The sequence below is a fragment of the Pseudozyma flocculosa genome (genome assembly GCF_000417875.1).
Source record: "Pseudozyma flocculosa PF-1 unplaced genomic scaffold scaffold00001, whole genome shotgun sequence".
NCBI classification, from domain to species: domain Eukaryota; kingdom Fungi; phylum Basidiomycota; class Ustilaginomycetes; order Ustilaginales; family Ustilaginaceae; genus Pseudozyma; species Pseudozyma flocculosa.
Window position 1 is genome coordinate 893,505 of NW_006920869.1, and position 21,986 is coordinate 915,490.

The 21,986-nt window shown below is 62.1% G+C and overlaps 9 protein-coding genes across 9 annotated transcripts; 2 read left to right on the top strand and 7 right to left on the bottom strand.

Annotated features, from left to right (window-relative positions):
• Window positions 1-404: 404 nt before the first annotated feature.
• Window positions 405-3,051, top strand: PFL1_00319 (uncharacterized protein; the record flags this gene model as incomplete). Its single annotated transcript, XM_007877815.1, has 5 exons — window positions 405-1,168; window positions 1,288-1,918; window positions 2,036-2,289; window positions 2,394-2,535; window positions 2,629-3,051. The coding sequence occupies 5 exons, from the start codon at window positions 405-407 to the stop codon at window positions 3,049-3,051; spliced, it is 2,214 nt and encodes a 737-aa protein (XP_007876006.1).
• Window positions 3,052-3,867: 816 nt separating this feature from the next.
• Window positions 3,868-6,462, bottom strand: PFL1_00320 (uncharacterized protein; the record flags this gene model as incomplete). The annotated part of the gene is made up of 9 exons (XM_007877816.1): window positions 3,868-3,928; window positions 4,026-4,290; window positions 4,381-4,599; window positions 4,686-4,822; window positions 4,905-5,049; window positions 5,134-5,502; window positions 5,606-5,913; window positions 6,016-6,214; window positions 6,300-6,462. The coding sequence occupies 9 exons, from the start codon at window positions 6,460-6,462 to the stop codon at window positions 3,868-3,870; spliced, it is 1,866 nt and encodes a 621-aa protein (XP_007876007.1).
• Window positions 6,463-7,651: 1,189 nt separating this feature from the next.
• PFL1_00321 (uncharacterized protein) lies at window positions 7,652-8,083 on the bottom strand (the record flags this gene model as incomplete). The annotated part of the gene is made up of 2 exons (XM_007877817.1): window positions 7,652-7,849; window positions 7,949-8,083. 2 exons carry the CDS (start codon window positions 8,081-8,083, stop codon window positions 7,652-7,654), a joined length of 333 nt encoding a protein of 110 aa, XP_007876008.1.
• Window positions 8,084-10,947: 2,864 nt separating this feature from the next.
• PFL1_00322 (uncharacterized protein) lies at window positions 10,948-11,754 on the bottom strand (the record flags this gene model as incomplete). The annotated part of the gene is made up of 1 exon (XM_007877818.1): window positions 10,948-11,754. The coding sequence occupies one exon, from the start codon at window positions 11,752-11,754 to the stop codon at window positions 10,948-10,950; it is 807 nt and encodes a 268-aa protein (XP_007876009.1).
• A 518-nt stretch (window positions 11,755-12,272) lies between these two features.
• Window positions 12,273-13,982, bottom strand: PFL1_00323 (uncharacterized protein; the record flags this gene model as incomplete). Its single annotated transcript, XM_007877819.1, has 5 exons — window positions 12,273-12,479; window positions 12,559-12,707; window positions 12,808-13,017; window positions 13,115-13,383; window positions 13,468-13,982. The coding sequence occupies 5 exons, from the start codon at window positions 13,980-13,982 to the stop codon at window positions 12,273-12,275; spliced, it is 1,350 nt and encodes a 449-aa protein (XP_007876010.1).
• A 549-nt stretch (window positions 13,983-14,531) lies between these two features.
• Window positions 14,532-16,036, bottom strand: PFL1_00324 (uncharacterized protein; the record flags this gene model as incomplete). The annotated part of the gene is made up of 3 exons (XM_007877820.1): window positions 14,532-15,404; window positions 15,506-15,613; window positions 15,716-16,036. The coding sequence occupies 3 exons, from the start codon at window positions 16,034-16,036 to the stop codon at window positions 14,532-14,534; spliced, it is 1,302 nt and encodes a 433-aa protein (XP_007876011.1).
• Window positions 16,037-17,035: 999 nt separating this feature from the next.
• On the top strand, window positions 17,036-17,681 carry PFL1_00325 (uncharacterized protein; the record flags this gene model as incomplete). The annotated part of the gene is made up of 2 exons (XM_007877821.1): window positions 17,036-17,158; window positions 17,280-17,681. The coding sequence occupies 2 exons, from the start codon at window positions 17,036-17,038 to the stop codon at window positions 17,679-17,681; spliced, it is 525 nt and encodes a 174-aa protein (XP_007876012.1).
• Window positions 17,682-17,995: 314 nt separating this feature from the next.
• Window positions 17,996-18,957, bottom strand: PFL1_00326 (uncharacterized protein; the record flags this gene model as incomplete). The annotated part of the gene is made up of 2 exons (XM_007877822.1): window positions 17,996-18,738; window positions 18,834-18,957. 2 exons carry the CDS (start codon window positions 18,955-18,957, stop codon window positions 17,996-17,998), a joined length of 867 nt encoding a protein of 288 aa, XP_007876013.1.
• Window positions 18,958-19,515: 558 nt separating this feature from the next.
• PFL1_00327 (uncharacterized protein) lies at window positions 19,516-21,595 on the bottom strand (the record flags this gene model as incomplete). Its single annotated transcript, XM_007877823.1, has 2 exons — window positions 19,516-21,197; window positions 21,355-21,595. 2 exons carry the CDS (start codon window positions 21,593-21,595, stop codon window positions 19,516-19,518), a joined length of 1,923 nt encoding a protein of 640 aa, XP_007876014.1.
• Window positions 21,596-21,986: the final 391 nt, after the last annotated feature.

Genomic DNA, 21,986 nt, shown 5'->3' on the forward strand with positions numbered 1-21,986 from the left:
TGCTTCTCTGTGGAACGCAGCAGCGCCTGGCTCCCTTTGCTGTGCCGCCGAGGTGCGCGCCTGGGTGATGGAGGTCGTCCATCGGGAAGGTGTCGGATGTGTCCACATCCCGCCCCGACCGGCTATCTGCCACCCTCGGGCTGGGTCGCAGCGGCTATTTTTGCACAGATTAAAGCTGCTGCTTGCTTTGCTCGTTGGCTTTGCATCCGCGGCGGCTACTTCAGGCTCACCTCGTCCTCCACACGGCGTCGGGCAGGCAGCCTTGGCCCCCCGCCGCCTTCGACGCTCTATGTCCATCTCTTCGCAGCCGCTGACAGCTTGACCGCCCTGACCCTCGTCAGCCCCCTCCTCGCCGCCATCACAGGGCGCTACCACCACCACCACCACCATCAAAGCGCTGAGCCATGCCGTTGCCATCGATGGACGACGCCTCCCCGCTACGACGCACTCGCGGCGCACTCGCCTGCCTTGCCTGCCGCGCTGCAAAGAGCAAGTGCGACGGACAGCAGCCCGACAAGATCCTCGCCGCAGCAGCGGCATCATCATCGTCGTCGTCGTCGTCGTCCTCGCTCCTCACCCAGCTATCGCCCAACCCGTGCTCACGCTGCGCCATGCACAAGCTACCTTGCCGCTGGAAACCGTGTCAGCGCACCGGCAGGCCGCGCAAGCAACCCACGCAGCCTCGCCCCGCAGACTCTTGTCGCCTCCCGGCCTCACCCCTGGCTGCTACCGACATTGCCACAAGTGGCGACTACCGCGACAAGGACGGCGACATCGTCCCCGCCACCTTGCCCCCCCGCGCAAGTGCAACACGCACCGCCGACCCCTCTGCGTGGATCGCAGGACTCGACCTCGACGCGTCGTCCGCTCCCAACCTTGGCGCCCTTTACCAAGCGTCGTCCTCCACCGCATTCGCCACACCATTCTCGTGGGATGCTCTCGACGCCCAGCTATGGCCGCAGCCACTCGAGGCATACCAGGACACCGCCGTCTCTTCCGAGAGTCTCTCGTCCTCCGCCGCCACCACCGACGACAGCGCCCTCTCGCCTTCGGACCAGATGCGAAGGCTGGCTGGACTTGTCAGACCGCACTCGGCCCTGGTGCACAGCAGCAGTGCCAGCGCGTCCCCGCTCGACACCCTGCCTCAGTCGGATGTTGTCTCTTTGGGGTGAGTCGGCCTTTGCCACAGGGCGCGATCGGGGGTGTCCGGGGCCTCTCTTCCACCACGGCCGCTCCAGGCTGCTGAATGAATGCCTCTTTCTTTCCCTGCTGCTTGCTGCTGCTCAGCTTGAGCCGCTTTTTCGACAGTTTCGCGCTCTCTGTGCCGGTTCTCGGTGAGGCCGACGACTTTCTCAACCGCCTCTCACCGCGGCCGTCCAACCCAGCAGCGCTGTCCTGGGACGCTTCGGCTTCCAGCTCATCGGCCCAGGACCGCAGCGAGGACCTCGCCGCCTCTCTTTCTGCTAAAGCAGCCGCTGTCATCGGCCACTCGCTCTACCTCGGCACCTCTTCGGAGCAGGCAACCTCTCTATTGGCGTCGCTCGAAACTTCGATCGAGGCAAGGGGCGATGGCACTTCGACTGAGCAGGATGCCGCGACATGCCTCGACCGCATCGTCTGCCACCTTCTTCTGTCTTACGCCTACTACGGTCGCAACTTCCGCGACAAAGCATCTCACCAGCTCGATTGTGCGCTAGCGGTGGCCCGAAAGGCTTCGCTCGACTCTCTTGACGATGCAGCACCCGGCTTCGGGCCCTTCAGCTCGTCCCCCGGCAAGCTAAAAGAAGCAGGCCGAAGGGCATGGTGGGAGATCTGCATCGCCGACGTCATGATGAGCTCGAGCACCAGCGGAGAGATTCCGAGAAGGCTCAATACGCAGCCAAAAGCTCAGAGGGTTCGGATACCTCAAGACCTCGGCGTGAGTCTGGCAGCAGCTGCAAGTTGAAGCCTTTATCGGCGGGAAGTTCCCGTCTTCCCTTGTCTCCCTCTCCGGAGCTCGCGACACTGACGTTTGCACGCCCCTCCTGATCATTAGTCGACGTCGAGCTCAGTCTACATGCTGCGCATTGAGGCTGTGTATCTGATGGCCGAATGCATCACCGAGCACGCAACGCCTTCCGTGGAGCGCCTCAGCTCGCTGGACGGCATCTTGGCAAATCTCATCGCCCGAGCGCAAACCGCCTGGCTGACGGCCGCGCGCGCGCTGGCAAGCGCCGGCCGGGTGCGAGCGCCCAAGGCCGCGGCCACTCGCGAAGTCTGCCTTTTCGACACGGCTGTTCTGCTCCATGCGTGAGTGTCTTGTTTGTGCGGCGCTGCGGTGGTCTTTGTAGCTCCCGCTTACCTCGCGAGTTCTTGTTCCTTTCCACTGTTCCGCCTCGTCTGTATGCCGGCAGCTGCCGTATCCAGTTGCATCGCAAAGCTTGGTTCGCCGACCTGACCTTGGGTCTCGACTCGTGCAGCTTCAAAACTCAAGTGACGGACAGGCAGGACCCGGACCAGAGGCAGATGCAGGTCAGCGTGGGCAGGATTCTCGAGGTGAGTTGGTGGATCCGTCTTCCGAGCTGCGATGCCCAGGCGGCGACGGAGGCTGAGGCAGGCCTCTTTCCGACCCCGCGGCTTCGACAACAGGCGTCTCGCAACATCTCCAGACTCATTCGATACGACTTGGACTTGACGTTCGAGGAAGCGACGTCCTCACCGCTCTCAAGCCTATCGTCGTCTGTATCGATACACGGGTCGGCGGCAAGCGGTTCGGCACCGCCACACTGGCCCTTTATCGGGTGCTGTCTCATGATTGGCGCCTACGGCGGCTGGGTCTCGATCGCCTCGACGTCGTCGTCGCCGCCAGAAGCGCAGTCGACGCCTTCGACATCGAATCACTCGAGCGACACGAGCGATGCCGCCGACAGGCAGCATTGGCTCCATCGCGAGATTGAGAGCGGCCTCGACCTGGCGTACACTTCGCTCGAGAGGCTCGCAGCCGTCTACCCCATCGCCGACGTGTTCAGAGACGAGGTAATACGGTGCCGAGAAATGATCGGGCTTCCGTAGCGCTCCGTCTTCGAAGTCCTTCATCGCTTGTTGTAATCAGTGGGACGCTATCTGTCGTACGGCGGAGCCTCAACCGATCGCAGCACAGCGCAAAACCGGCTCTCGAGGTCTTGACCCCTGTACCGCTTTCAGCATCGAAGGCACTCCGTGCGAGCCTTGAGGACGCGACGAGCTCGTGAACCTCCATGATCTTGGAACGAGATGTCGGCGAGCCTGGTCCAGCCAGAAGCTTCAACCCTACCTGGAGCGCACTGTCCTCCCTGACGGGTGTCGGAGGTGCTCGACTTGCCGAACCTCGTCCCTCGGAGGCTTTGGTGTTGATGGCCTCCACAGCGACCCGTGTTTGCAGGCCTTTCGTAGCGAGGCCCAAAGCTTCCCGAGGACCGGGATCGGAAACCGAACGACTCGCCCAGCCTGGTGCCCGCGGCCAAGGCTGGGTAGGCAGGCAGCCCGCGGGCACCCGCAGCCAGGCGGCGACTTCCTTTGCCACGTGTTTTTTCGAAAGCGAGCCGACTACTCCGACAAAGTGGCCGCGGTGTCGAACTGCGCGCATGCATGGCCAGGCCAGGCCAAGAGCCTGCCTCGGCAAAGTAGCCTGCGAGGCGAGAAAAGTATCCGGAGGCGTCCCAACCTCAAGACGTCGAATGGACAGGCCAGCGACGGGCGCTTGTCAGCTGACAGAAAGTTCGATCTGGAACCCGGCTTTGATCATGGAGGACTGGTTGATTCTTTGTGTGCGACGTATAGAGAGAAGTGGATCGTCTAGTGGCGACGGTACGGGCGATGGACGGGATGTCGAGTGCGTGCACCACTCCTTCACTTGCGGAGCGTCAGGGCGAGCCAGAAGAGAAGCCGGTAGACGACAATGACGATGACCCTGTTTCCGATGCGACGAGCCAAGTGCAGATGCATGGTCAGCGGGCTGGCGAGCTGAGGCGAAAGCGCACGCAAAAAGATAGATAGAGCGAGCTCACAGGATGAAGGCGTAGAGCGTCGTCGAGATGCCGTCGAAGCCAAGAGAGCGCACGACCTCTTCGCCTCGCAGCGCGCATGCCTGACCGGTCTGTACGAGCGTCGAGGGCTGCGAGCAGAGGCACGTGTTGTCGGCCAGCGAGCCGCTGCACTTGAACACCAAGCCGGTAAAATCGTTCTTGACGAGCAGCTGGAATGCAAACGTCTCGTAATCGATGAAGTGAGCCCAATACTTCCAGAACGAAGGCAGAGTGCGGACGAAGTAGCCTGCAATGGTGTTGACAGGAGGGAGGAGTCAGCACGGACCGGTCTGCGCTGCGGTGTGGTTGTCGAGGGAAGATGCGATCTGGTGCTCACCCTGCACGACCATCCAGAATCCGTTGATGAAGGCGGCGATGGCGAGGGCGGCGACAAAAATCGGGATGATGGCGGCGATGAGCAGTGACTGGCACTCGGCCGCATAGACGCCGAGGAAGACAAAGGCGAGGAAGCGGAAGAAGGGCGTCGCTCCGGGGTGGAGGCCGACCGACCAGTATACGATCACGGCAAAGAAGACGGTGCAGATCGCGAGGAAAGCTGTCCAGCGTCGGAGGGGGCCATTCAGCCGACGTGTCAGCAGATGTGGTGTCAACTCTGGCCTGGTAGCTCGGCGCTGCACTCACGAAGCGATGCGGCAGTGTTGGCGAGGACGTAGGGTGCGGCAGTGTAAAGGTTGTTCCGCTTCTCTCGCATCAGGACAGCCCTCTCCTCGAGGAAGGAAGGGATACCAGCGACCGACATGAAGCCGAGGAAGGCGACGCTGCAGCAAAGCAAGATAGGGCCGGCGTACGGTCAGCGAGCGTGTACCTGATGGCGCTGGCGATCAGTTGCCGTTTACCCACCCGAAGAAGTGAACACTGAGGCGGTCGTTGATGCGGGCGTCCGTCTGAGGCATGTTGACCCACACCGTGGCCACGAGGACACCCATTCCAATGTACATGCCGAGACGAATGCCATAGGCCAGCAGATTGCGGCTGTAGTTGAGGTCTGTCGGTCGGGTGTTTGGGCTTCCGTCCGTTAGCCAGCGACTCGCGGATCAAAGTCAGAAGATCTTCAGGGCAGAGCACTCACAGTTCCTCTTCGTCAGCGTCGATGTCTGTGCGGCCAGCAGGGCCAGGCCGGTCATCTTTGACCTTCGGAGGGGCCGCGCCGAGATCGACGAGGCAGCGATCGTCGAGGGCGCTCGCGGCTTCTCGTTCCCGACCTCGTCCATGTGCTCCTTCCACGCCTCGGCGAAGCTGCGGATGCGGTCCTGGCCGCGCTCGATGTCATCGCCGTGGAGAAAGTCGGTCGAGACGAGCGACATCATGTTGTCTGCGGGGTTGCTGTGCGTCGCGGTCGGATGGCCCAGTGCTGTGAAGTAGGCGCCAGCACCGAGGGTGCTGCCATTGTAGATGGTCTTGCCGCGGGCGAGCAGCATGACTGAGTCGAACTGGCTGACTGCGGAAGACGGGCGAGGGTTGCGAAGCATGTGTGGCAAATTGAGATTCAGCGTCGAGCTCAAAGGGCAGATGGACCGCTCGTCGCCGCAGCTCGGACTCACATGTCTCCCAGTTCGGGCTGTGGATCGTGCAGAGGACGGCGAAGCCGTGGTCCTTGGCCATCTGGCGGATGCATGCAATGACCTCGAGGGCCGTTGCGCTGTCGAGACCGCTGGTGGGCTCATCGAGGAAGAGAATCTGCGGCAAGGTGACCAGTGTGTTTCCGATTGTGACCCTGCGCTTCTGTCCGCCGCTGATACCTCGCTGGATGGGCGTGCCGATGCGGTGGTTGGCGACATGCGACAGACCGAGCGAGCCCAGCGTGGCGTCGACTCGCTCGTCGAGCGTCGTCTGGTTAGCGGAAGGGTCCCTGTATAGAGGTCATGGACAGGTCAACGCGGCTCCACGCCGGTCGGGATCAGTCACGGCGCTGGCGATGGCATGCGAAGACAACTTGCCTGTCGAAACTCACGAAAGACGGGCCGAGTACTGGATCGTCTCCCTGACGGTCAGGGTCCCGAGCAAGGCGTCTTCCTGCTCGACGTAGCCGCTGAGATCGCGGACGCTGGTCGTGTCCGAGCCGTTGACTGTCAGAGTTCCGCTTTGCAGCGGCTTCCTGCCTGCCAGGACGTCGAGCAGGGTTGACTTGCCCGCGCCGGACGGACCCATGACTGGCGTCGGGTGAGGTGGAAAGGGCGGCCAGGTCAGCTGGAGCTCGACTTTGTGGCTGAGGAGGGAGGAAGGTGGGAGACTCACTGGCGAGCATCTGACCTCCCGAGATGGAGCCGCTGACGCCGTCGAGGAGGACGCCATCGCCCTGCTTTTTCTTTGACTTGACCGTGAATCGGACGTTGTTCCAGCCGAAGTGGACGGGCTGTTCGGCCGATACTTTGCTGTGGTTGCTCTGGTTGAGATGCATGCTGGACGGCTGCGTAAGAGGGGCGAGAGGGTGAGTGTTGTGGCCGGGAACGGGGACGACGGCAGAGACCTGAGTGGGCCACAGGCTGCTTAAGTACGTCTGCCTGAGCTTCTGCGCCCCCAGGATCCGACCACGGCGAGAGAGGAGATGGGCATGTAGCCGACGCCACAGAAGCCAGCGGGATGCTTCTACGGCAGGGAGGGCCGCATAGCCGCTGCTGCTGCCCGTGTCTGTATGGGCCGACTCCTTGCCGGGCCGGTGTGTTTTGCATTCCAAATGGCAGGCGGGGACATGCTGGTGCTGGTGGTGTCTGTGTTGGCGCGCGTGAGCGGAAGGCGGACGAGGGGGGTCACCGGTAAGAGGCAGGCAGGCGAGTGGCTGCACCAAAGTGACCGCGGCAGGTCAGATCAAAGCATGGTCCGACGAAGTAGCCGCGCCAGGCCAGGCCACACAGCGCGGCAGACCCCCTCGTGCACAACAAGAATTCCTGGCCCGAATGTCGAATCCGAAAAAATGCAGCCCGGCCTGCCGCGTTGCTCACCAAAAACTTGCCGCCAGCGCTGGCGGCAGGCACCACAACATGCAAAGCGACATCCGCAGGACAGAGCCTCCCTCCTTGGTGGCAGAGGCGCAGCCACGCACAGACGCGGTCAGGGCCGCAGATTCTTCACGGTCCACAGCGCAACACAGCCAGCCATATCGCCGCCAGGCTAACGAGCGACCTTCTTCGAATTCGGATCTCGGGCCGGCTCGCAAACGAGGCGAGGCCGTTACGACCGCCGGGGCGCCACCGGACCGACGCCAACGGGCAGGTGGGTGTGCGGCTCACTTTGCTCGACGGGCCAAGAGGATGCCCAGATTCCACGGCTATAGTAGTATCGACGGAAGAGGAGCGCGGCATTCCGTTCTCGGGCGTGTTGACTCGCAGCGCGATTCAAGGCGCTGGGCCAGTTGCGAATTTGAGCACGTGTGGCGATGGTAGCACCGACTTCTCGGCTCTGGGGCAGAGAGGCAGGCATCAGCATCTGATGCTTTGGTGTCCGCACCAGCTTGCGGTTGTTGCAGATACCTCGAGGGAAAGTCACTTGGTCGAGTGGCCATTGGGATGGCGTGGTTTGGTGAACGAGAACAGATGAAGGATCATGCGGTCATGGGTCGCCCAGTCCGACATTTGGCGCCACCCTGTCTTCTAAAGCTCATCCTCGAGTCGAGAGATGGTCTCGCGCCATCCCAAGCTGTCGTATTCGTCCGCGCTAACCTCGACCTCGACCGTCACATGAGTCGGAGAGTTGCTGCACGTCAGAGTTGTGACGACCACCTCATGGCCCCAACGACCTTCCTGCAGCTCCGAATTGATCTCGAAGCAGAAGCCGTTAGCGTAGTGGGCCTGTGGAATAGAGGCGACGGGAAGGATGTGGCTTGCTCCACGTCAGGGAGCGTTTTGGAAAAGGGCATGCTTCGTCTGAGCACCTTCGACGATGCTCACCGTCGAGTCGTTGATTGTCGACCACGAGACACAGCCGTACTCCCTCAAATTCTGCAGAGTCGGATGCTCTCCCCGAAGCTCTTCCAGGCTCAGGACGTTTTGGAGGTGAATGCGGATGGCGGTTTTGGCTTTCATGGCGGAAAGGCTTGTTGCTGCGACGGGAGCCCTGAGACCGTCGAGTCCGGAGAGAGGGGGCAGAGGTTGGTGATGTCGGTATGGCAAAAGCGGGGCCGACAAGTGGGCCAAGACGAGGCTTTGAGAGACAGGGGGCCTCTCAACGCCTTCTCCCTGCCTTGGATGGCCGCACCGGCCTGCCTGCGCAAACGGCATGCTCAGCCTCTTGGCCGCAACGGAGGGCGGAGCCTTTCTTCAACAGCTGCGCTCGGCGCGGCGGGCTACGAGGTGTGCAGGTTGACTCAAACTCGAGCGTACGAGAGACAAAGGGGCCACGGAGGTCGCCAGAGCAGGCTGGAGCCCACCATTGATCGGCTGCAACAGAAGTCCATAGCTCTGGCTAACGGGCCCTGGCTGCGCAGGCGGTCGATGCAGCGTGCGAACAGACAGGCGGGCGGGCGGAACCGCGGCCGGGGCGGAGCTGGAGCTAAAAGACCCCCGCTTTCAAATGAAGCCTACGGGCTTGACTTTTCCACCCTCTTTCCGCACCACCATCACCTCCATACCTCACGACGCCTACAACATCGTACTGCCGCGGTCATCCACCTTGCCACTGCCTCGCCCTACCACGATTTCGGGCCACCAGCGCGACATGAGTACAGGCATCGGCAATGCGGGTAGCTACAAAAAGAGGCGGCCTGCAGAAATCGATGAGCTCGACATCAATCTCATTGAGCACATCGTCGAAAAAGCCATCGCAAAGGGGCCTGTCAAGGTAGCAGAGCGAGTCAGCAACGGTAGCAACCACATTCTATTTTGTCGTTTGCCAGAGCAGGACGGTATGTTCAAGACGATCCTTGAAGGCCGCAAACGGATGCCAAGACGCGCCACAGACACACTGAGCTCGTACATGGGTCTCCACGATCACTTCCATCACAGAGTCTTGTGCCATCGTACGCGTGCAGAACCACATGCACAGCTGTTCCATGGACGCTCTCAACATTGCTCTGCCCACGGCTGACGCTCTTTCGAGCGACAACGGCATCTGCCAGTCTTCCACGCCCATCGGCTGGCTGTGTTCGGAGGTCTCGACGATCGAATACCTAGACCAGCTCGCCTCGTTTCCTTTCAAGGTCGCGCCTGTCCTCGCCTACGACTTCCGCTCGAACGATGCCAATCCTCTCGGTCGTCGCTTCATGGTCCAGGCATACGTTCGAGGGACCACTTACAAAGAACAGCTGGGCATCAGGGGTGTCGGTGGACGTCGTCTGAGCGACCGGGATCTCGATCTGGGTCCGCTAGCTCGCTCTGCCTCCGCTGTCCAGCTTCAGCTTGCAAACCCTAAGTGGACAGCCGCGCTCCCGACACGCTCGGCGCCAGATGCGGTCCCAGGCACGCAGTTCCGTATCCAGTGCGACTATCTACAACAAGATCACTGCAGCAACGTTGACGAAGTCCGCAAGCAGGCTGCCGCCAAGAAAACATCTGCGGGCGAACCGCGCTTTTACGTCGAGCGTTGCAATGCAGCGCGGTGCCATCCATTCGTGCCGGTGCCGACCTACGAGCCCCCGTCCGCCGCGGTATACGGCGGCTCGTCTGCGGTAGAGTGGCTTGACGAGCGCTGGAAGGCTCTGCTCGGTGCCTGGCGCTGCACCGAACGCACTTGGCGCGAGCAGCAGAACAATCTAGCTATGGACAAGGTCGAGGAAATCAGCAAGACACCCCCTATGATGCCGACACTTCATCCAAGTGGCGCCTCGGCATCGCGTCACCTTGTCGCCGACATCTATCATGTTGTGAGCGAGTGCAGCGAAGCTACAAGCCAGGAGACGCTGGAGCACGCGGCCGCCTTCCATCTCAGATGCCTCGAAAGCTTCAACGAGGACATCGGCTCCATTGTCGACGAAGCTCTCGAGCTGCTCTCTGGCTCTAGAGATTGGCTCGACGAGATCTGGACGGCGCTGTATACCGATCCAAACACCGGGAAAGGGAAACCCTCGGCCGCGCCAGCCCAAGCTTCCACGTCGGGTCTGTCACTTAGGCATCCCGACTTCGCGCTGCGAAACCTGCTCTTCAGTGACGGCGTCAAGGATGCCCCCGAAGTGATTGCCGTCCTTGACTGGACATACACGACTCTCGTTCCCTGGCCGCTTGCTCTGAGTCATGCTGCAGAGTTCCAGTTGCCGCCCATCTCGGTCCAAGACTTGCCTGCGTGGCACTGCCGCTCGTCGACGCCATCAGATCCGCGCTTCCAAAGGCCTCAAGAGGAGAAGGCGGCATATCTACAGGAGAACCCAGGCGGTCACTACAGCGGTACATTTGCGTATCGCAAGCGGGACGAGCCGAGGCTGAATCTGCTCCTCGACTGGTCGCGCTCGCTGATGATGGAGCGAATCTCGGTCACAGAGCGTGCAAGCGGGATGGAAGCGGATAAGGAGAGGGAAGCTCGCTGGCTCACAAAGCTGAACAAACTCGAGGCTCTCTCCGACCTCATCATCAAGTTTGAGGTGCTTGTTCAACAGGGAGATAGGTGGAGGCCGACACACAAGCGCTGGGCCCACAAGAAGTTGGCCCGAACCAGGGAGGCTCTCTACGGCCAGGCCGAGACGATCCCTCCCGCTCTTGGAGAGCCCGATGGCACGGTCACCCGGACGTGAGAGCGTATCAGAAGTATGTGGCTCGCAACGTATCCCGACACCAGCATGGCACCGGGCCCAAATTCGATACGAAAAGATACGGCGAATGTGAATCATGCATGCAGGAAAGGGGGATGAGGCCGATCCCAGACGAGAGCGGCGCAGTCTCAACGCAGAACGCTGTGGTGGCCTATGACGGCCATTTCCCGGGCTGTGCTGAAGAGAGCCTGACGCAGCCAATCCATCCGTCTACAGCACCCTGAACGCCTCTCCGGGCTTTGCGTACGTGACGTTGGTGATACCGGCTTCTGCCCAGTTCTTCTTGACCTGGTCGCTGCGCTCGGCAAAGTGAGCCCAAGAGTCAAAGTGCTGCGGCACGACAACGTCCGGCTTGATCTGCTGGATGAGCTCGACTGCCGCACGCGAGTCCATTGTGATGGGCTCCATGGAACCCTCGGCACCGACTGGAGCCTCGGCCCGGCCGAGGTTGATGAGGAGGAGCGAGACGTGCCATTTGTCCTTGACCTTGTACAGCTCGTCAAAGAGGATGGTGTCGCCCGTGTAGTAGATGGCGTTGGGGAGGCCGTCGGTCTCGCCGAAAGAGGGCGACTCGATCACGAAGCCGATGCATGCGCTGCTCGACTTGTGGACGCAGGGAATGGCCGTGATGCTGAAGTCTTTGCCGCCAACCTTGACCAGCTTGCTTTGCCATCCGCCCAAGCCAAAGACGTCGGGGCGAGGAGCGAGATTGTTTGCACCATCGCGCGTCGTCAACACAAGCCTTCCATCGAGTAAGCGGCGACCGATCGTGTCGAGATTGTCGGCATGATCCTCGTGACTCAAGAGCACCGCATCGATGTGGCCCAGCTTGTCGATGGAGAGGACCGGATCAGCGGTGCTTGTGATGGACATGCCCGGCATGACGGTGTACTCGTGGCCCGCGCCATCGAACGCCGGGTCAGTGAGAAACCGGACCTCATCGATCTGAAGAATCGCTGTGGCGGTGCCAATCAAGGTCACGGATACGGTAGTGCTGCCGAGCTTGCCGCCGACCATGTTTCGTCGATGGGATGGAGGATGTTGGTGCGCAGGAGGGCGTAGTCGAGAAGGGATTGCGGGCGTGGCGGCGAGCGAACCGCATCGCCTTTATGACCCTGCCGGTCTTGCACGGGGTAACTGGGGCCGCAGCGACTTGAACTGGTCGAGTGAACATGTCAGTTGCAAGCTCTGCGCCCTCTTGTCGCTCTCTGCGTTACAGGATGAGTGATGGGAGAGTACCACGCTGTGCAGGCAAGGACCGTTGGGTGGCGAGACCTACGTGGAGCGTGAACGGCGGGCGGGCACGTCGGCGCGGTGCCTGCGGCCAGCATCGACATTAACCATGATGCCCTCCCACTCACACGCTCGCCTTTCTCAACCCTTTGCAGCGTTGCAGTGTATGATGATTCGGCACCCCTTGTCCTGCAATGATTTCACTGCCGACGTGGAGGGAGGACTCGCTCCACGCGCATGCTCTTCCGAGACGCAAAGTCATCAAGGGTCACTCAGGCGTCGTTGCTTTCCGAGTTCCTTCTTCACGCCGCGTGTCTGGCCGACACGAGCTGACCAGTGCAGTCGCCGAAGCCGATCGTCAGCCCGTCCGCCCTTGTGGCCTGCGCTGTCATTCTGACAGTGTCTCCGTCTTGGATGTAGGTCCTCTCCCCGCCTCCCTCGAGCTTGAAAGCGTTACGGCCTCCCCACGTCTTTTCGAGCAGGCACGCGGCAGGGTTCGGATCGCTCGCCTGTTGAGGAGGTGAGGTCGGAACGTGCTCAGTGCCCGTCGTTCGCTGCTCGCTCGACGCTCCATGGGGCAGCACTTACCGGTCCCGAGATTGTCCCGGATCCAAGCATGTCGCCTGCATTGAGGTTGCAACCGCATGCCGCGTGGTGGACGACCATCTGACTGGCGGTCCAGTAGAGGTACTTGAGATTCGTCTCGGTCGTTGTGGTCCACTTGTCGGAATCCGAGGCTGAGAGGGCGGATCCGATGCCGCAAAGCGGGGGCAAAGACGGTGTCAGAGCCCGCCGTATGCCGCCGTGGAAGGCGCAGATGACGCCTAGCAGGCTCACCTTTGACGTCGACGGCCAGCGAGATGTCCCACTGCTTGCCCTCGCCCCTTTGGTCGAGATGTGGCAGGGGAGTGGGATCCTGGGCGGGCGAGGGGACGCGGAACGGCTCCAGCGCGCTCGTCTCGACGATCCAGGGGGAGACGGTGGTGCCAAAGTTCTTTCCGGCAAAGGGACCGAGGGGGACCATCTCATAGCCTTGGATGTCCCGCGCTGGACTCGCAAATGGCGAAAGCGGGTTGCGAGAACGGTCAGCCTATGGGTTCGCGATAGGAGCGAGTGGCCGGTAGGACGAGCTATGCAGACTCACCGCTCCAGTCGTTCATGATGAGCAAGCCAAAGATGCGTTGTTCGGCTTCTTGCAGTGGGATCGGTTCTCCCAGATCGTTGGGTTTGCCCTCTGTGCCTCCGCCGATGATGAAGGCCACTTCGAGCTCGTAGTCGACCACCTTGGAGGGGCCAAAGTGCGGCTTGGCGCCGGGCACCCGCATCTTGGAGATGCCGCAGGGCCGAGTGATTGGCGTACCGGACACGACGACTGAAGACGAGCGGCCGTGGTAGGCGATGGGGAGCTGCAGCCTGCGAGCCGGAAGGGAGTACGGGCCCAACAGAAGGGCGGATGAGCGGGCAGCAAAGCGCGGCCGCCTTTTCGAGAGCGCTCACCAGTTCTCGTCGAGCGGGCGGTCGTCGACGTTGAAGATGATGCGGCCGGCATTGATGGTGTGCTCTCTGCTGGCGCAAAAGTCGGTGTAGTCGCCCACCTTTACGGGGAGGTGGAGTGTGACGTCGTCGCGCGGGACGAGCACCTGGTGGCGAGCGGAGGGGTCGTCGCGAAGGAGGGCGCAGTGGCTACTGAAGAGGTGCTGGAGGAAGCTGCGAAAGGCGCGGTGGGTTGCGCTTGGCAGCGAGATGTAGTCGTTGAGCGTGGGCTGGGCAAAGAGGCGTGCGGCGGTGGCAGCGTCGAATGGAGGCGGGTGGGCGGACTGGGCGTCGAAGAGATGGTGCAGGCTAGTGAGGGCGGCGAGGTCGACGACGTGGCCTCCCAGAGCGACGGCGGCTCTCTTGTCGGCGTGGTCAGACTTTGTCGAGATGATGGACCATGGCAGGTTTTCCAGCGGGAAGGGAGAGTCGGCGGGGTACTCTACAAAAGAAGAGAGGCGGTGCGGCGACGACGGCATGGAGGGCTCTGCTGGCGGACGCTGTTGGTCAGGACGAGCTGAGACGAGGATTGCAGGCTCGATGGGGAAGGGGTTGCGCTCCCCGAGACCACCTTAGCCTTTGGACGTTGGCTCTTTTGAGCAAAGGTAGGGAAAAGTCGTAGAGGAGCCAGTGTAGTGGGTAGGCGAGACGTGCGGCGTGGTCCGGCGAGCTGGCGCCGAATCCCCACACCAAAAACGAAGAGCAGCAGAAGTAAGGAGCGGATGGCGCTCAAATAACCCGTGGCCAGCAACCTGCATCGGCTGCAATGGGGGGCTGCACCACAACACTCGATCTACTGCTGAGGCCGCGTCCCCGCCCGGACTCCCCCCCTCCCCCCTCCCCCCTCTTCCCCCCACCTTTCGCCGTCTAGCCCACGGCAAAGCCGCTGGCAGCTCGAGCTGCTTCTGCTGCGCCGGTCATCATGGCGGTGCACCTGCCAAGGTTGCTGTATGTATTACGCCCAGTTTGGACCAGAGAGGGAGCTTTTATGTACAACGAGCCCTGCCTGGCTGCCTTCGTCGATGCAGTCACGCTGCCACGGCCAGGATCGCCGCACCACTCTGGTCGCTGTTGCCGCGCTGCTCCGGGCCCTCCATCCTCTTGGCCCAGTCTTCGGCTCCAGAGTAGTCGTAGAGGTAGTGGGTAAACTGCATCGGGTTCTTGCCCGCCACCTCCTCCTCGGTACCCGGCCGGGGGCCCAGCGCCTGCTTCCGCGAATGCTCTTGCGCAAACGTCGCCCGTCCAATCCGCAGCCGCTCGGCCCGCTTCAGCGATGCCTCGACCGCAGCCGAACCAGAGGCGCTCTGAAGGGCGTAGGCGATGGCCTCGGCATCCTCGATGGCCTGCGATCCTCCCTGGCTCAGGTGCGGAAGCATGCAGTGGGCCGCGTCGCCGATAATCATGGCCTTGCCACGCGTCCAGCTGCCGAACGGATCCTGGTCTCGCAGCTGGTACAGTGAGCACTGGTCGGCCAACGAGAGGATCTTGTGCGTCAGCGGGCAAAAGCCTTCGTAGCACGCCCTCAGCGCCTTGATGTCGCCCTCGGCCGACCAGCTCTCCTTGGACGTCTGTTGAAGGCCAGCATCCGGGACGATGGCCACAATGTTGAGCAGGTCTTGGCCGTCGAGACGACAGGTGTAGGCCACCAGGCGGCGATCCAGCCCGACAATCATGATGAGCCCGGGCATACTCAGCACCTCGTCCACCTGCGCATCCCGCAGGGCGTGCAGCTTGTCAAAGGGGATCATCGTCCGGTACGCAGAATGGCCGCTGGGCTTTGGTACCAGCGGCTGGCCAAGCACCGCGTCGCGCACTGTCGACTTGATCCCATCGGCACCGACAACGACGTCGCCTTGGATCTGGCTACCGTCCTCGAGCGTCACGGTGGCAGTGTCGCAGTCCTGTCGAGACAGGCGAAGGCAGAATACGGGGCCATCAGCCTACACTGCCTCTGGTCGCTCTCCCTTCATGGGGTTGGCCGGCCCGACCCCGGCGCACGCACCACTGCGACGACCTTGCTTGCGGTCAGGAGCTTGGCAGGCTTACCAGGGATGCCCGCGTCCTCAGACGTGGCGAGCCTCTTCAGCTCCCGGTGCAGGGCGATGCGGTGCTGGCGCGCAGATGAGTCGTCCGGCAAAATGAGATTGGAGAGCACAATGTCAAGATGTGAGCAGAGGAAGCCACGAGAGTACCGGTGACACGCCGCACTTACGTTGAGGAGGAAGGGCGCGCCATACGTCTTGTGCATGTCGAGCTTGATGTCCTGCAGCACGTCGCCCTGCTTGTTGAATTCAATGATCCTGCGACCGTCGGGAGACTCGAGCTTGGCGAGGTCGACGCCCCATCCGAGAAGGATGCGGGAGGCGTTGGGGCCCGTACCGATGGCGGCGCCAGTCTCGGTCTTGAGGCGCGAGGTCTCGAGAATGACGACGTCGTGGTGCTCTCGCAGTGCGCGAGCCGTTGCAAGGCCGGCGATACCCGCGCCGACGACAGTGACCTTGAGGCGCGGTGAGCTTTTGCTGATGGTAGTCATGGTGTGGCGATTGATGAGAGGGGAACAAGGCGCACAGAGTGATTGCTGTTTGCAGATGGTCATGTTGAAAGCGACGTTGAACGAGGCCAGTCGGCTTCTTATAAGGCGGCAATCGGCAATCGGCCTTGGCCGTGCTGGTCTCTGCGCTGCAGCCTAGCAGTACATCTCGGAGGCCCTCCTGACGGGCTCCTGCAAGGCCTTGTTAGAGTAGCCAGCGTGACAAGGGTGCGACGCCGAGGCCATTGTCGGGCTGGGAGGGCCGTCCAAGTCAGTCGCCAGCTTGCGAGTGCGGCGCGAGACGCGTTCCTTGCTGGAGACACACCCCCATCAAGCCGGCTTGGACGACGAGGAGGGAGTCGTGCACGTTGCGGTCTTCAGCAAAGGGTCCGTTGCGATGGCATTATTGTTCCCCGGCTTGACGATCCGACAGATGATCAGGAGGTAGGCCTATGCTGCTTAGCCGCGGCGCATTGCGTGATGGAAGGCTTTGCCGCAGCCAAGTCAGCTGACGAGGCAGAGGGCGGCGTCTTACTTCGCCATGTCGAGCTCTCGATTCGTGGTTGCACCGGCCAGCCGGTGGGGGTGGAGCCCGACAGACGGCGGCAGAAGGTACGTATAAGGTGGGGTCGAGACTCTTGGGTATCTGCATCATCTCTCCTCGCCCACTTCTACAAGCATGTAGTCGGCTTGGGCGGGGTAGCATGCGCAGTGCTCCATCCTCCGGCTGGGCTTTCCGGGCGTCTCTAAGACGACTCTTCTGTTGCTGCACGACTGCCGCAGCCGCGCGGCCGCGGAAGCGCCGTCCGGAGCGCCGGCACATAGGCCCTCGAGCCTCTTGGCAGAGACGCAGCTCGCCTTAAGACGTCTCGTCGCCGGCCCGACACGGCCTTGCTTCTTGACCTCGAACCCCGGACAAAGCATCTTGCCCCAACGCGCCCTTGGGACCCTCAGCCAGACATCTTGCACTGCCCTGCCCAGCCCAGCCCAGCCTTTTCCGGCATGTCGCATCGTGAGCCCATCAAGCGCTTCGTCACCGGCCACAACGAAAAGGGACAGGCGGTCCTCGTCGATGAGACGCCCATCCCCCACAAGCAAATCCTAGATGACGGCACCACCTTCGCTGTAGGTATATCAAAAAAGAGCTCCCGATGAGGTCAACGAAGTGACGTGCATCCTTACCCTTGCCCCGCGCCCTCGCCATCCCCGCGCCCGGCACCTCGTCTCCGCCGCTTGGACCTGACAGCTGATCTGGAGCACGGACCAAGCACCCGCCGACAACTCGGACCCCCGCGACGGCGCGAAGCCTCCAGTCTTCAGCGGCAAGTCACACAACCCCAACGGCGGTTCAGTGCTTCGCATCGTCGACATTGCGCCCCTCAGTCCCTCGCCCATGCATCGAACCACCTCAATCGACTACGGCATCATCCTCTCGGGCCACTGCGAGCTCGAGCTCGACGGCGGCGAAAAGCGCCTCCTCGGCCCACACGACATCTGCGTCCAGCGCGGCACAAACCACATCTGGAGGAACCTCAGCGAGACCGAGTGGTGCAGGATCGCCTTTGTCCTCCTCGAGGCAAAGCCGCTCCAAATCAACGGACAGGCACTGGGCGACGAGAACTTCCCCGAGGGCCCAAAGGACAACTAGGACGGCCCAGCAAGGCTGCCGCCGCCAGGCGTCCAAGCGATATCGAACAGTTGTAGTAAAACGATTTCCAATGACCAGCGCAAGGGAGAGACGCGACTGCTCTGCACCACGAGCTAGCTCAGGCCATGCCGCCCGAGATTCTAAGCGATCCTGCGGATGTGTGCTGTGAAACCCAAGTGAGCGGGAAAAGTGACCGCCGTTCAGCTCCTCTTGGCTGTGATGCTCCTCAGCCGCCGCACCGATCTTGCCAAAGCTTGGTGCTCACCCAGGTCGCCGCTACCCTGTATCCTATGCACGCCGGCGTAGACGACTTGTTATGTTCCCAGGTCAAGGGTGTCCAGCCCTCCGATAATGTGGTGGAGCGTTGGGGCCTGCTGAAAAGAGGCGGGCCGGACACGGACATCGACGCCGTCCAGCTGGTCGCTTTGCCAATGCTGCTTGAGCAATGGAGGGACTGGAGCTGGGCCAACGAAGACGGCGTAGTCCGCATCTGGTTCTCTGCCGCGCTTTGGCGCTCCGACGGCAGGCACGAATCGGTGCGTCAAGGTTTCGTCCCTGCTGTGGTGTCGTGTCTCGTTTGCCGCGTCAAAGAGAGGGGAGGGCGTCGAGGGCGGCACGGCGGTCAAGCCGGGTATGCTCAGAGTGAGGAAATCGTGGGCAAAAGTGGAAGCTGTGAAGTTGAAAGTGGTCTCCTCGTCCGTCTCTTCAGACCTCGCAAAGCCGCCAGCAAGGTCTGCAAAGACTTTGGGGAAGCCCAGCTCCTCCCTTCCCGTCACGATGGGATCGCACAAATTTTCGAACAAGACGGCAAGGAAGCTTCCCGACTGGGCCGAAATCTCCGCTCCCGGATCTGAGGCGTCGGCGGCCGGTCGGTAGGCCACGTTGTTGAAGTAGACGCCCAGCGTATCGTATCCCCGGCCGGCGAGCCACGGCAGGTTGGAAAGGCGCATGACCTGTATGGTGACTGTAGTTATCGCTTCCCCGTTCTGGGCGAGGGCCACGAAGTCAGGCGGCAGCAAATCCTGGACGAGGGCAATTGGTACCTTGCAGATGACATCTTGACTCGATAACAGCAGCAGTCAGGAGGAAGAGACATCTGTTCGTGAATGTTGCTTCGATGCTGCCTGGCTTTTGCGCGCGTTATGCACCTACCAGCGATCAAGGTCTCGGCATCGTTGTAATCGAACCGGCCGCCGTCCGGCTTCTGCCGGGGACTTGGTGTTGGTCCAAAACCGATCGGAGACCGCCAGTAGAGGTGAGGTTGATCGGTGGACATCTGTGACGCTGATGTGATTGCGTTGCGGCGCGCCGTGGTGGTGGGTCGAGACAGAGGAGGCGTGACGAGTCTGTCCTCGCCGGCAGCAGCGAGATGAAAAAGGCCGTTGCAAGGACAAGAGCGATTTCGTGTCCTTCTCGTCTCACCTTCTCCCGCCCGGCGTATCCTTGAGCGCTGCTTGCACCCCCCACCCCGCTCTTTGCTTCTGTCCGTCGGACGACCCAAGCCGAGCAGAGCACCGCATGGACGAGCATCGGGTAGTCCAAGTGACCTGGAGCTGGTGACTCGGCAGGTGTGGAGGCGGCCGGGATGAGTGTGCCGTGGCATCGGCTGGAGCTACACGGTCCTCGAGCAGAAGCATCTGGGTCGAGCGTAAGTGGCGCAACGAGAGAGCCCCGAACAGCATGCTAATTCAAGGCCTTTGGTGGAATTAAGAGGGAAACCGACGATCGAACAGGTTCGAGCGTAGATCCGTATCATCGGACAGCGAGACGAAATCTATGTAGGATGGCGAGCAGGTAGCCTCGTCGACATGCTACGACGCCGTCGAGCGGGTGCTCAGGCAATGATGGGCAAGACCAGGGCGCTCCTGAGTTCTTGACCTTGGTCTTTGAGACCCTCCGCCTTGTCATTGATACCGGAGCACTCCACTTGCGCCCTGCTGACTGGTCCGAGGTGCAGCACATTCTGTCCTTCGAGCTTCTCCTTCGTCCTGTCTGTCTCGCCATTGTGCGGGAAGACGCTGTGGCCCTGCTGGTCCTTGGGTCCGACTTCGAGCTGCAGTGTGTTTCCGGCGGCAACGACGACGTTCGTGGGCCAGATCTCGATATCGATGGCGTGGAGCTTGTCGGCTTCGATCGGCGCCGCCTCGTTGCGCAGGTATTCGCGATGATGGTAGTACCCGTTCGACTTGGATGCGTCAACCTTGCGGACCGAGGCGCGCAGCCAGCCCTTGGTCACCGGGCACGGGTCACCCGCCGTGCCCGTGTAGAAGATCTCCTTGCCCTCAGCATCAAGGTGGCGGAGCGTGAGGAAGACGTCGAGGTCCTTCGGCACCGTCGCGGCGCCGTCTGCGGCAGCGATGCTGGTCACGAGGCGGAGGGTTGGGTGGCCCGTGATCTCGGTCTCCTTGTCAAACTTGACGTTGAACGTGAGTCCGTCGCTCTCGAGCGACCGGTAGCTGACCTGGCCCGCCTCGACCTCGTCGGACGAGGCGCGGAGGCTGCCGTCACGCGACAGGTAGTACGGCGTGTAGCGCGTCTGCGGAAGGGGCCACTGGGTCTCTGCTCGCTCGGGGAAGCTGCGGTCGCCTTCGATGGTGTTGAACTTGGGCGCACCCTTGCGCAGGGCGAGGTTGACTGCGGGCACGCCACCCTCGGCATTCGGCCCCTTGAGCCAGCCGCGCGTGTCGTTGTCGTGGAGGAAGGCGTCAAGGAAGGACTTCTGCAGCTCGACACGCTCGGGCAGGTAGAAGGGGAGGTCGTGGCGGCCGGTGATGAACCAGAGCCACTTGTTGCGGGAGGATGCGCCCAGGTAGCCCATGACGTTGCCGCGGAGGTGGAGGGTGATGCCGCCCCAGTTTCCGACGCTGAGCAGCGGCACGTCGATGTCCGAGAGGCTGTAGTCGCGCGACGAGTAGTAGTCGTCGTCCATGTAGAAGTTGACGGCATTGTCGCTGGTCTGGTCGGTTCGGTTGGCCTTGAGCTGCTCGGGGGAGAGGCTGCCCTCGACGTTTCCGGGCCGGGCGTTCTGGCCGGGGCCCCACGTCTTTCCGGGCTTGGGTGCGGGCGGCCTTCCGTACTGGTGGGTGTTGACCTGATAGTTCTGCCACAGGGCGATGAAGCCGTTGGAGAGGATGCCGCCGTGCCTAGCGCGGTCGCGGTAGAAGTCAGACATGCCCTCCCAGGGCACGATGCAGGCGAGTCCCTTGGGCTTCCTGGCGGCGGCTCGCCACTGACTGCCGGCAAAGTAGCTGATGCCGAGCAGACCGACCTTGCCCGAGGACCAGCTCTGAGAGGCGGCCCACTCGATGCAGTGGAAGAAGTTGTTGGCGGTCTGGTCGGACATGGTGTCGAGGAATCCGGGCGACTCTCCGGTGCCCTGCTCGTCTACGCGGACGACGACGTAGCCCTGCTTTGTCCAGTAGGTGGGCTCGGGAGTCTCCCACGCCGAGAGCGACGACTTTTGGCTTTCTGGCAGCTCCTCGAACGACTGCGGGTAGAATTCGCTGTAGGGGATGTCTGTCCGGGATGGGGTCGGCAGAAGAGGTCAAGTCAGGTCGGTCGGGGCGTGTCAGAGATCAGCATCAGCATTAGCATCAGCATCACCATCACCATCCTCGCCTCGCCTCGGACACGGCAGCTGGAATCAGCGCGGGCGGGGTCGACATTGGCTCACCTTTACCGTAGGGTCCGTGGGTCATGATGACGGGGTACCTCTTGCCCTTGTCGGTATCCTCTGGGCGGTAGACGTTGCACCTGCAGCAGTCTGTGCCGTCGATTCGCGGGATGGGGATGTCGACATTCTGATCAAAGATGAGGCCGTGGATGCGCTTGGTGGTCTTGATGGCGTTTTCGCCCGGCTTGACGGGAGTGGGCAGCTGGGCGGCGCGGAAGGGAAGGAGGCGTTCGCCAGGCATGTTGCGAGATAGGCGCGGGCAGCGACGAGGTACGCGAGGGTTGGCGAGAGGGATCAGGGTGTGGGAGGGAGACACAGAGAGAAGACGGGGCGGACGACGAAGAAGTACTAGTTAGTTCCGAGCCCCACGCTGTACGTCCGGCGCGGGTGGTGACATGGCTCAAGAAGGCGAAGCTCCTCCCTCCGGCGGCGGCGGCGGCGACAGCCAAGGAAGCGGTGACCCGATCGTCGAAGAGAAGGATGGGCTTTGATGGTCGGAATGGGTGGGGAGGTTTGCTTGGTCGTTTGTTCGAGCAAGGGCGACGATGATGGAGGCGGGCGAGGGGCGCGGGGGGTCGGAGGGAAGGGCCGACGTTGGCTGGCCCCGGCTGGCTGGCTGGCTGGCATGTCCC